Source organism: Lycium ferocissimum, chromosome 2, assembly GCF_029784015.1.
Source record: "Lycium ferocissimum isolate CSIRO_LF1 chromosome 2, AGI_CSIRO_Lferr_CH_V1, whole genome shotgun sequence".
Classification (NCBI taxonomy): Eukaryota; Viridiplantae; Streptophyta; class Magnoliopsida; order Solanales; family Solanaceae; genus Lycium; species Lycium ferocissimum.
Window position 1 is genome coordinate 49516969 of NC_081343.1, and position 12826 is coordinate 49529794.

General features: G+C 34.8%; 2 protein-coding genes across 2 annotated transcripts; both read left to right on the plus strand.

Annotated features, from left to right (window-relative positions):
* Positions 1-620: 620 nt before the first annotated feature.
* LOC132042526 (phospho-N-acetylmuramoyl-pentapeptide-transferase homolog) lies at positions 621-5868 on the plus strand. The gene is made up of 8 exons (XM_059433052.1): positions 621-1255; positions 1365-1439; positions 2288-2511; positions 2680-3127; positions 3219-3283; positions 3998-4191; positions 4403-4611; positions 5430-5868. Exons 1-8 carry the CDS (start codon positions 1079-1081, stop codon positions 5610-5612), a joined length of 1575 nt encoding a protein of 524 aa, XP_059289035.1. The 5' UTR covers positions 621-1078; the 3' UTR covers positions 5613-5868.
* Positions 5869-9069: 3201 nt separating this feature from the next.
* On the plus strand, positions 9070-12239 carry LOC132042535 (small ribosomal subunit protein uS11y). Its single transcript, XM_059433059.1, has 6 exons — positions 9070-9239; positions 10020-10139; positions 10226-10271; positions 11501-11586; positions 11700-11829; positions 11970-12239. The coding sequence occupies exons 1-6, from the start codon at positions 9237-9239 to the stop codon at positions 12035-12037; spliced, it is 453 nt and encodes a 150-aa protein (XP_059289042.1). The 5' UTR covers positions 9070-9236; the 3' UTR covers positions 12038-12239.
* The last annotated feature ends 587 nt before the right edge of the window (positions 12240-12826 follow it).

The window sequence follows — 12826 nt, forward strand, 5'->3', positions numbered from 1 at the left end:
TAATTTAGAGGAGACAATATGACAGATTTTTAGAATTTGTACCAAGCATCACCAATGGGTTTGGATGGTTGGCGTTCCTCCTCCTTTAGCTAGGGTCTCGGGTAAAAGCTCTGTGAATAAATAAATTAGGCTTTACCCCTTAAGTGTACTTATCTGGTGCAGCTCTGAATTAATCGGCTAATGGTCAGGTATTGGAAATTTTGGAAAAAGGAATTTATGCCCAACAAATTAAATCTGCAGGGATCATGCACATACATATAACTCCTCCCCTGCCTCCTTTTTTATATCAATAGATTGATTTAAGAGGCTCTTCCCTCCCTTGAGAAAATATAAGTACAAGACTCTAAAATCATGAATATATCTTTATTTTACTACTGTATTATGTTTCAGATTTACTTATCATCTTTTGAAGCCATGTTGGTCTCACATTGCATAACTTACAAAAACCTCGTTTCAAATAGTTTTCAGATAATTTAAACCTGAAATTTCTTTCAATTTTTTATTTTATTTTTAGAAATGACATTCCTATATTTATAGCTAATTTATTTTTACATTTAATATCCAGAACTTATTGTCATAAAAATATCATAACTGATTTAAAACCATAAATTTCAAAAATAATTGCTTTTAAAATGTCATGTCCAGTCGACTTCATATAAAATGACAGGATAAAGAGTAAGATTCAATAATTTTTAGAATTATTTATGATAGAACAAAATCTATAATTCTCCGACCAGAAAAAAAAAACGCAGTTATCCAATATTATTCTTTTCCTCACCGCAACAAAACAGACAATCCCATTTTTCACCTTCCTTACGCGCTTCATTGGAGCGTGTTACGCACCACACTCCATATAGCGTATTTATTTTTCCCTCTTTACGCATTCTCCTTTGAACTTAGCATATTCCTTTTTTCCTCACACACACACACACACACACACACACACACACACAACAAACCAATATTTATATATAAAAAATAAAAATACTATATACTTATATGTTTGTTTAGATCATTACTTGGAGATGGTATTGATTTTAATATAAATCTTATAAGCCTTAGATTTTAATCTTGAAAAATGGTAGTCATGCGATCTCACAAGTCTTGTGTTTCAAATTTAGATTTGAATTCTGGTTTTTATCGACTTGGGTATTCTCAAAATCGAAAAGGGTGTCTGAATCTGAAATTTGAGCGTTTATTGATCAACTTTAATAATCCTCATTATCTCCAATTAAGCTCTCATTTACATTTGAAGGTAATAACGTGAAATATTGACTTTGCATAACACTATGCTGTGGGTTATTGATAAAAAAAAATGACTTTTTTTTTTGTCGTCTTTGGGTGCAATTTGTACTTTGATATAGATTTACAGATCAAGTGCTAGGCGTTATGGGTTCTGTTTGCCTCGTAGGCTTCTTAAAGTTCGAGCAATGGATGAGGTAATTTTTTGCTCCTTTTTTTTTTTTTTCACTATTACTATTTGGTCAGTAAGATGTTGTTGTTCTTTTCACTTGAGCTATGAGTAGATAGACTGATGTCTGTTTTAAAGTACCAATTTTAGATATACGTTTTGGTTTACTGTTCTATTTGGTAGGATGTAGAATGTTTTTGGCAGAATATGTTGTTTCATGTAAAACGTTTTAACTAAGAAAATTAAAGATTTAAGTTTGAAGTATACATTATGCTGGTGAAATATCATGTTGGTGTAAGGTCTGTGTATACTCTACCCTCCCCAGAACCCACTTGTGGGATTACTTTGGATATGTTGTTGTTGTTGTGGAGGGAGGAGAGGTGTGCGGATGGTTATAAGTAGCAAGGAATGAGAATAATGTTACGTGTTGATAGGAGCAAGTGCTATGAAGTATGCAGAGCAGAGTTTTTTTTTTTTTTTTTCTTTTCAAATTAGGGATTGGGGAAGGGAAATGGAGGAGGGGATTACAAGGTGGGGAATCGAACTGAGCTACTAAGATTCCCCGAGCAGAGTAAATAATGACAATAAGAGTAAGTAGTTTCGCATAGGAAGCTATTTACCTTAAGCAAGACCTTTTAAAAAATTAGCAACCAAACAATGCCCAATTGGAGTTGTCTTTGAGGGGAAATATCAGGATTCTAATTGCTAATACAGAGTGGAGTGGGACCCATCAAATGACTGCTAAATGAATATTTAAGCAACAGGAAAGAGGTGTACAAGAATGAAGGGGACAAAATATCTTCCCCCTGTTGCCATGGAACAAACCTAATACTAGTTCGTTGAGTGTGATATGTGTTTGTCTTTTTTCTTATGTAGGATGTGGGGGTCTCTTCACTTCATGACTGGGGAGACAATAATGGAGCAATGGAATATAGGTTATCATCAAGTGAAGGTGAAGACAGTGATGGTGATATTATACTACAGCCAATCACGGATGTTGATTTGCCTACACCCAAGGAGCAGCTTTATCCTTCTGACAACTCCATAACAGGAGCTGCTCACCAGCTATCAATGCTTGGCAGAGCATACAAGAGAAAAATGTAAATCTACTTGTATCTTTCTACGCGTTCAATGTGCCTTATAATTTGCTGCTATAAAACTATTGGACTGATGAACTTGAGGGAATGAAGATTGTGTGTTTAGCATTAATCATTGTTTTTTGGGTAATTTCTCCATTCTCTCAGCGCCTTTCGAACCCATATATGCAGGATAAAATATGGCATTCTAAACAACATTGGTCTAATAATGTTCTCGACGGTGCTTCTCTCTCTTGTTGATTGTTGCGCATGGAAAATTGTTAGACTGCCCCTGGCTCCACTTTACCTGATGCGTCCCTTTCTCATCTCTGCAGTGGCAGTGTCTTGTGTAGGTTATGTCTGTGTCCCGTTATTTCGTAGTTTAAAACTCCAATCTGTAATCAGGCAGGAGGGGCCTGCTCGGCACTCTAGTAAGAAAGGAACTCCTACTATGGGCGGATTGTATTTTATCCCAATTGGAGTAATTGTTTCTGCAATTATTGTTGGTTTTTCTTCTCTGGAAGTTCTCGGAGCATCTGCAGCTACGTTAACTTTTGCAGCAATTGGATTACTTGATGATTTGATAAGTATGAGGAATAATAATGTTGGCTTATCCGCTCGATTTCGAATCATATTGGAGGTGAGCCTTATTTTCTTTCTTGTATTGTTTGCAAGTCGTAAGTTTGCTTCTTGTTTCTCTGGGGTTTATGGTACTCCTCTCTGGTACACAGGTAGCTGCTGGGACATTTTTCTCCTTTTGGCTGTATGCGTCGGACATATCATCGCCCTACAGCATGTATACATTCTTGTAACTAATTTCATCAACCTTTTTATGATGGTAACTCACAAATCTATCTTATGTTGACAACAAGTTTTCTTATTCAGTATCTTAACAAGATTTGTGTATCCTCACTCCTCAAATTGACTTATCTAAATGAACTGGATTAGTCCCTAGTTCGCCTTTGGTCCTAAAAGATTTGTATCCTGAATTTCACCCTTTAACCTGGCATCTGATTGGTCAATGCCGTATCTTAAATGTTCTAACATTCGGTAGTTGGATTATAAAAATTTCTAACTTAAGGTTGCAATAAAATCAGGTCGAGAAAAGAATGACCGGAACTACCTATCCAAAAAAAAAAAAAAAAAAAAAAATGGATGGCAGGGATTATTGATTTTGATAATCTTCTTAGTAACATATACAAATACTGGATGTTTTGGATACAATGCTAATCCTCATTCTTTTATAGATAAGTTCTTGCACAGCTTCTCAAACATTACAATTTATTAGAATACATAAATAATTTTGAATAAAGAATTCGAAGCTTATGAAGCCTTGCTTGAATCTTATAGTTCACTGGATATTCTTCTAGCATTACTGAAGATGCAAACATGCTTTCCTGTATATTATGACAGATTTGTCCTTTCTCAGCTAGTAATTAAATCCTGCGTGATATATGCATAAAAGGTGTTTCCATATTACTTAAGGTTCATATCTTCTGTGTGCATGCAGGAAAACAGTGGTTCCCCTACCCGCGCCTCTTGGGCTCATATGCCTTGGAAGACTCTATCCTTTTTTAACTTCATTTTGCTTCGTTTCCATGGCTAATGGTATTAATCTTACTGATGGTCTCGACGGATTGGCTGGAGGAACTGCCACATTAGCGTTCATTGCGATGTCTATTGCAGTGCTTCCTATATGTTCTGGTCAGTGTGTGAACTACTGATCATTGTGGTGTCCATTGCAATTCACGTGTACTGACTTCATTATCTTACTTAGTTCGGTATTATTCATGGAAATTTTTGTCATGAAAAAAGTTAATTTCAGTTTAATTTCCTAGAGAAGCAGTGTCTTGAGAATTGCATTTTCTGAATGTTCATGATTCTTGCTGATTATGGGTTTGTGCGTCCAAAACAGAGCTTTCCATATTTGGAGCATCTATGGCTGGAGCCTGTGCAGGTTTTCTTCTGCACAACCGGTACAAAGCATCAATATTTATGGGGGATACAGGAGCCTTAGCCTTAGGGGCTGCACTAGCTTCTATGGCTGCTTGTACTGGGATGTTTTTTCCATTGTTCATTTCATCTGGTGTTTTTGTCCTGGAAGCATTATCAGTTATACTGCAGGTAAATTGTTAACCGTTCTGTAATCCTTCCCCATGGATAATTCTCTTTCTAAAAAATTCTGGATGAATTATCAGTTTGTTTGCAAATAAGGTATACTTATTTCTTAGTGTCCCATTTTCTGATTCTGGTAACTTTATCCTTCTGGCTTTCTTGTTTGAACTATGCAATATAGAGATGTTTCTATAGTCTACTTGTGTCAGTACTTAAGGATTTGAAAGAGGAATTCATTTCTCTTTTTATCCCCTTTCATTTTATTTTAAACTTTCGGTTCCACTCCCTCTCTAGTTATCAATCTACCTACCTACGGATGCAACTTAAGGTTCTTAGTTTGATTTCTCTTTCTCTTGCTCCCTTCTGGTCGTCTTCATGTGTGTGTTTCTTTTCATAAATATAGTCATGGAGGGTATTAACGAGACTTTAAAAGAAATATGAATTTTGCCTTTTCAATTCCTTTAATCTACTTTTGCTTAAGTTGTCCTTAATACAAGAGATTTTCTATATTTTGAGAAGTTTACATCACTCTACTTAAATACGATACCTAATTGTCTTAAGGATCTTTCACTGCGCAAATGTAATTAACTAATCAAGCTGCCTTCTCCACTCCAATAAGTTCAGATAAGGTTGCTTGGGATACGTTCGTTGTTCTTGGGCCCAAGTTTGAGGTTGAAGTTTTGCTGTTTCTATAAGCATGGCCTATACGTGAAAATGAAATTACTGTCTTCCTGCACATACAACCTCTGGCTTGATTTCCCCCACCTATTTCACTAGAAGGTTGTATCCAATTATCTAATTAATGTGATTGCACTTTTTTTATTCAGATTTCCTTCTTCAAGACAACAAAATATTTTCGAGGAACCGGACGTCGCTTGTTTCAAATGGCTCCATTACATTACCACCTTGAATTATGTGGAGTAAAAGAACCTGTCATTGTTGCTGGTGCATATGTTTTTTCTTGCATTTTAGCCTTGAGTGCCGGATATGTTGGACTCACTTCAGTATAACCACAAGTCATGGAGCTTTCTGGGTCTGTTTTTGAAATTTCTGACCTTCATAGTTGACAAGTTGGAGTTACTTCCTGCAAATTTTCTCTTTTCCCTTCAAATTTACAGAATAGATTGAGGAAACTGTTTTTCTTTTTACTTTTTCCTCGTAGTGATGAATTACCGGGAAAATGGCTTTATATGTAGTACTTTGGTCACCCTCTGTGACCTGACTAGCACTAAATAGTTATCCAAATATTTGAGAATCTTAAAATTATCCTCATGTCCAATGCGTTGTTGTGAATATATGACTGTTAACATATTCGGGCTTCTAAATTCTTTTAGTGGAAAAGTAAAAAAGGTCTTCGTACCTTTTGGTTTAGTTTGTTGTGTCTTCCATTCCACTTTTTATCTTCAATTGATTTTGAGGTTTAGTTAAAGAACTAAATGGATTTAAAAAAGTTTAGAGTATGCAACTATGACCAAAGCCGAGCGTAATTGTAACGAGCTTCTTACTTAATTACACGGACATCCGTCATCACTAGCATAAAATGGATGTTAATTAGGCAAAATTGGCAAGAACTTAGTAACTAAAATTGCGTGGAGATTGGCCTCTAGGGATCCAATAATCAATTTAAGTTCCTTGGTTATAGTGTTAGAAATATGTAAGAGGCTATTGCATTTTGTATCCTAGTATTTCAACACTATCAAAAATAAATATTGTTCTAACTTGGAGCGATTGTTGAGTTGCCAATAAAAAAATCTGCAATTTAAGGGATTTAAGATTTAAAGGAAAAACAAAGTGTAGTATCACGAGAACTTTTGGAGAAATATAGAGACTTGACATTTGACTCAAATATCACAAAAACATAAAAGGGAAAGGAAAATAGAAGAAGAGAAGAACATATACCTCGATGACTAGCTCGTTAAAATTGTTGGAATTAATTTAATTTCAATAATAGGAGAGTGATCGTTATTCAATTTTTTGCGGGATTGTACTTAATACGGACTAGTCTTTAATTTTTGTCCCTCAAATCCCTTGTTTTTAATTTTTGCTCGTGCTTCTCATTTAATGAAAATTTATGGGCTAAAGTATCCTTATTCGTTGGTCTCTGAAACCAGATATTTTGGGTTCAATCCCCAGCAGAGTCGGAAAAATAATAATTCGTAAGACAAAGTTTCATAAAACTATGCTTTATTAGGCTAAGTTACATAGAAACTATACCTTGTCTGGCCTAGTTCTTTAGAAATGGAGCTATCCGGCATAAGTTATGTAGTAACTAATTCGCTCAGCATAAGTTTATAGAAACTTTGCCTTGCCCAACATAAGTTTTGTCTTGTCTGGCATAAGTTTTGTAGAAGTGAAGTTATTCCGAATAACATAATTTCTACAAAACTATGCCGGACAGGAATATTTTCTATGTAACATTGTGCAAGCGAAGTTAGGTCATAGATCCATTTTTTTGTCTTTTTTTTTTTTTTTTTTTTTTTTTTTAAATCAGAATTCGGCCACTTTTTTTTGTTACTTAGAGTGTCGAATGGTGAAAATTAAAGACCAGCAATTCGAGGTACAAAAACTAAAACCCACCTCAAGATAGGGTATTTGTGTGAATTGCCCATGGTTATTAATTGTGTCCATTTCTAGTCCAAAACCATCCCGAGGCCCAAGATAGATGGTTCAATAATTTCATTAATTTTAGACTTAATATATAAAATATATAATGAAACTTACATAAACAGCTATCTTTTAATAGCTTCTAACAATTTATAGCTACTTTTTCTATATTTACAAACCGTAGCTATTTTTTGTTGTATTAGGTTGTATTTCGCGTTTTTGAAATACACGGAAATACAAAATCCGACAAATTTTGCGTTTTGAAATACACAGAAATACAAAATTCGGCAGAGTAAAAATAGGCTGTATTTGTGGAACTGATTCTCTTCTTTCATTTTAAATGGTAAGTCAAATTAAATCAACCATGTATCACGCACAACGGCTGAAGTTCCATAACAGCTCATGTCTCTCTCTTCAAATTACTCCATTCCAAACTTTTTGAATTCAAAAAAACTCAGCATGATAATTTTCGAAATACATCGTTTTGCTGGATTCGGATATATTTCAATTTTTTTAAATACACGTAAATACACCAGCGGCTGTATTTCATCGTTTTGAAATACAACGAAATACAAATGTTCCAGCGAAATACATCTAATCCCAAAAATACAATCGGCCAAATATATTAAACTTATATTTACACTAAAAAAATACAAAATACACTCAAAATCTGATATACAAGGAGATAGAACAAGGAGAAGAAACCATGCATTCCAGTCAAATCTTCGGTGATATACAAAAAATACACTAAAAAAATGACGAACACACATTTTCTACTTCAAAATACAAGCGAATACAAAAAATACACTATATCCCAAAAAAAAAAAATACAACCACCACAACAACCGGAAAAAACCTCCTCGTAACCTCAACAAATTTCTCGTAACCAAAAATGCAGGCAGCACCAGTTCAATCTACACGAAAAACAATTGAAAATTTTCAATGGGCACAATTCTCCGTAGAAAATTTGTTTAGACAACTGTCCTCCGACAGCTTTGTCGCCATTAGAAATATATTGTCACCACCAGCATTTCAATGAGATTTGTCGTCTAAATTTTCGGAAATTCCAGTAGTGATACTCAATTGATTTGTTATTGAACCAATCCTTAGCTGCTGCCGCCATTAATCGTAGGGTAAAAAGTAAATACAAGCCCTTGCCCATAACTGAATTTCGCCGGAGATAGAAAAAATGAGGGAGAGAGATGGCAATGAGGGGAAGGAGAGGAGAGAGGAGGGAGAAAGTCGGCAATGAGGGGAAGTAGAGGAGAGAGAATTTTTTTTAGGGTTTGGAGAAGATGAAAAATCTTAAATGTGTAGTGAGGGAGAATAAAGAGAGGTATATGTATTCTGAAAGTTATTGGACCAGTTATGGAATGTAATTTTGCAAAAATAAAGCTACAAAAATTAAATTAAAAATAAGGTAGTTATTATTAATAGATAAGTCTTAGAGGTAGTTATGACAAGTAAATTTTTCAAATATATATATATTAGACATATAAACTCACTTCAGTTCAATATTTTTTGGGTTTTTTCAAAAATTTAAGATATATATTTGATACATTAACTCGTGATTTTATTGAAAGAAATTGATAATTGCTTCGATAAGGTTCGGCTCGAGTTTTCAAAGAACTATTGATATGTATTTAATGTACCAAAATCTTGTTATCTTAATTCTTAAATATGTTAAAATTTGAATTTAAAAAAAAGTTTCAAAATAGAAAAAATATTTTTAAAAACCAAAATAAAAAAAAAATAAAATAAGATGCATAAATTGAAACAAATGAAGTATTTTTTGAAGAAATGGTGCAAATTCGGATTGAAAAGAAAGAGATTAGGATGCAATTGCACATTATGAGAAACATACGGGGTTGTTTTAGACATATATCAGTTATAAGTTGTCATTCTGAAACCCTAAAACCGTCGTGCTAAATATAAAGCTGCAGCTGAGCCAAATTTCGCCATTCTCTGAATTCGCCACCTCTGTTTTCAAGATCCACAGTTTCAGCACAAGTCTCATCAGCCACAACATCATGGTAATTAAATCTATCTAAATCAGTAGTTTCTCTTGTCTTTATACACTAGTTTAACTTGAATAATGTGGATGAATTGAATGTAATTTCCTGCTTAGATTAGTTATACCTTCAGTTCAATCCATGGGTGATCTGGGGATGCTTAGATTAGTAATTGTTCTGGATTTCTAATGAAAAGATTATGTCTTTCCTCTGTTATTGTTTAATCTCTTGCTTAATAAAACACGTGTAAAACATGTAAGTTTACTCTATTTTACTAGATATCAGCAGTTTAGGACAAGGATTGGTGGAATTGGAATTACCCAGTAGAATATCTTGATACTTTAAGTTTCTCAGACTTTTGAAAAGTGATGCAAATTGGATACATCACATTTTAGGCATATATAATGGTTGGATAAGTTTTGCTCTGTAAACCAAAAAAAAAATAAAAAAATTAGCTTATGACGAGGGTGTTCTCTTAATTTAGACCGATGCATAAACTCTAAATAAGCCTCGTTGAACCTTAGTCAGAGGCGGATTCAAGATTTTAAGTTTATGGGTAGAGAGCATAATCCTTTTTGCTTACTGGGTTTTTGATAGATTATTTATACATGTTAAATGAATTTTTTAATTCAAATATAGAGAGTTCTGCCGAACCCCTTGCTTCTATGGTGAATCTGCCCTTAGTCTATTTTTTTGAGGAATTTATTGTTTGCTTAGTGGCATAAGTGAAGGAAAGAATGGTCAGTGTTAAGCTTTCTATTGTTACCTATTTGTTGTAATGTTGATGACTTGGGCTTGCAGTCGAAGAGGAGGACTAGGGAGCCAAAGGAAGAGACTGTCACTCTTGGACCTTCTGTCAGAGAGGGAGAGCTTGTCTTTGGTGTTGCCCACATTTTTGCATCATTCAATGACACTTTCATTGTATGTGGTAGCCATTGAATTCATTGTTCTTTATTGTCTGGTTACGTTGTCTCAAGTAGTTATGGACTTTGATTTTTGGACTGCAGCATGTGACTGATTTGTCTGGAAGGGAAACAATGGTTCGTATTACTGGTAAGGACTATATCTTTTCACAAGAAGGCTTATTTAGATTTTAATATCTTGGTATGTTGTTGAGGAGCTTATAATCAACATAATCTGGCTTTTCATTGCTTTGTATACATTAAAAGTTAAGGTACTCAATTGTAAGCTCTGTTTTAATTATGACAAAAAACCAGCTGAAAAACAGCTTTGCCATGTAGTTTCTTATATTATTTGATGCCTTAGTGCTATCCTCGGCTGGCATGGCAGAAAATCAACTTTTGTTTTCAACGTCAGTTAGGTTGCATTGGTCTCACTTATACTTCCTGTCACATTTTTATTGAGGATTGAGAATTAGTTTAATATCATAAGTCGGTGCATAATGTGATTACTGTGTTCTTCTAGTTGACGTTTGTGACTTATTCTGAGTTTGCCAATAATTCTTGGCTGTCACTGCTGTTCTCAAGCATTATGGCCCATAGCACTTGGGCGATGTTTATTTTGTTAGGAAATTGAAAGAATAGCATTATCTCTGGTTATGTTGGGCTTCACAAGTTTTTTTGTTGTTCCTAATTATTATTGTCCTTTCTCATGTCTCTCTGCAAGCAGCCTATAATCTTTGAAGCGTTAGCTATGTAAGTTCTAGTACTGAGAATTCCTTTGTCAACTATACAGTTCCTCTAATTCTTCAATATAACTTTTCTTTTTCCCATACTTAGCTTCTAAACTACTGTTTCTATCCATACTCACCCTTACATTGAAGCTCATTTTTTTGTTAAATGCTTAGCTTTTGATGTCCTTTTCCTTCTGTATTCTCTACCTAGTATCAAAACTTTGAAGATTTATCTATTTAATTTCAGTATTTCTGAATTATGAGCCTGTTGTTATTCTGACTATTTAAGCGCTGCTTCAAATTCTGCATCCTACCACTTCTAATCAATAATCATAGGCTAAATCTCTATTTAACCAACCTTGTGCCTTTACTTCCTCTTAGTCATTGCAACCCTATGCTTTACTTCCTCTTAGACATTCAGAACCCTTGCTTTCTAAATGTCATACTGGTGCAGCAAGCGTATCTAACATGTTTGCATGGGTGGTTTTTTCCCGCATTCTCTTAACTTGAAAGGTTTGAATGGTTCCTAGATTTTCCGTTGATGATTTAGTGCTTCAAAAGCATTTCTATATTTCGGCTTTTAATGATTATCTCTATTATTTATTGGGAAAAGCTGTAATGAGTCTCTGCTGTCACCTGTTTCTAATAGGTGGTATGAAGGTCAAAGCTGATAGGGATGAATCTTCCCCATATGCTGCTATGCTTGCCGCACAAGATGTTTCTGTTAGATGCAAGGTCGTAGCTTATATTCAGTTCTTATCTTCTTGTATTCCTTACCATCTATCATCAGTTGAATAATATGTTTCCATCTGCCGACACTCCTTTGGATTATGTCTTATTGAATACAGGAGCTTGGCATCAATGCGCTTCACATTAAGCTTCGAGCCACTGGTGGAAACAAGACTAAAACACCTGGACCTGGTGCTCAGTCTGCTCTCAGGGCTCTTGCTCGTTCAGGAATGAAAATTGGTCGCATAGGTAATGTTTAGCCTTCCTTCTAGCTTTTGTGTATCAAAAGTTAAGAATTATCTGTCAGTTAATGTTAGTAAACCCCTCATGACAAATGCTTCATGTGAAGTGAAATTGGGATGATCATAACTCTCTTCATTAATTTGCAGAGGATGTGACTCCAATTCCTACTGATAGCACTCGCAGAAAGGGTGGTAGGAGAGGAAGAAGGCTCTAGGCTTGCTGCTCTTGTCAAGAAGCAGATGCTTATTCTTGTTGAGAATGTTTAGTTTCGATATGAACTTGAACTTGTTCATCTACTATGTAGTTCTATTGATGTTGGCCTTGCCTATAAATTTTGCTTCTATTTTGTGGTTAAATTTGTGAAACAATTATGAGAAATATGAATTGTGGCCTAAAACCAATTTGCTGGTTGAGTATTCCATGGTTTTCATGTCTCTTCGGTATGTTGATGGCATTTTTTGTGTGATGGAAAGGGAGAGGAAGGCAGTAAAATGCTGTTGTGGTAAAAACAAATTAAAAATAGTAAATAGTTTAAATGAGTCATCTGCTCAGCTTTACTTTCTGATACCTTCCGTGCTGTAGGTAATGCATTTCTGGGTTTCTAGTAGTGGAGAATTTATGTCATTTCTGAGTATGGGTGCTTGAATCCATTCTTGTCAAATCAATTTTTAGGCTGAATAATATGCAGCCCCTTAGATTTTGTCAAGATATTCTATTTATCTGGGGGTTCCACCTATTAAACACTTTATCTATATTCAAACTGTAACTATCAAACGCATTAAGGCCAAATTTTTTTCCAAATTATTCTTTTCCCTCGCACCCTTCTCCTTTCCGTTCTTTTCCTGCATCCTGCCACCATTAAAGGAAAGGGAGATAAGTTTCAAAATTAAATAGTCTAAAGAAGAATCTTTCCTTCTTAACATTTGACCAGAAATACTTGTATCTCTATTTCCCACCTAGACACCATCCAAGAAATTTGGCCAGCCTCCATTGTCGACTGCAA

Coding starts and splice junctions, on each gene's coding strand:
- LOC132042526 (XM_059433052.1), top strand. CDS start 1,079: ATGGTAGTCATGCGATCTCACAAGTCTTGTGTTTCAAATTTAGATTTG. Junction 3,128..3,218: donor GATTTCGAATCATATTGGAG/GTGAGCCTTATT, acceptor TCTGGTACACAG/GTAGCTGCTGGGACATTTTT. Junction 4,612..5,429: donor CATTATCAGTTATACTGCAG/GTAAATTGTTAA, acceptor TTTTTTATTCAG/ATTTCCTTCTTCAAGACAAC.
- LOC132042535 (XM_059433059.1), top strand. Junction 10,140..10,225: donor CATTCAATGACACTTTCATT/GTATGTGGTAGC, acceptor TTTGGACTGCAG/CATGTGACTGATTTGTCTGG. Junction 11,587..11,699: donor ATGTTTCTGTTAGATGCAAG/GTCGTAGCTTAT, acceptor TATTGAATACAG/GAGCTTGGCATCAATGCGCT.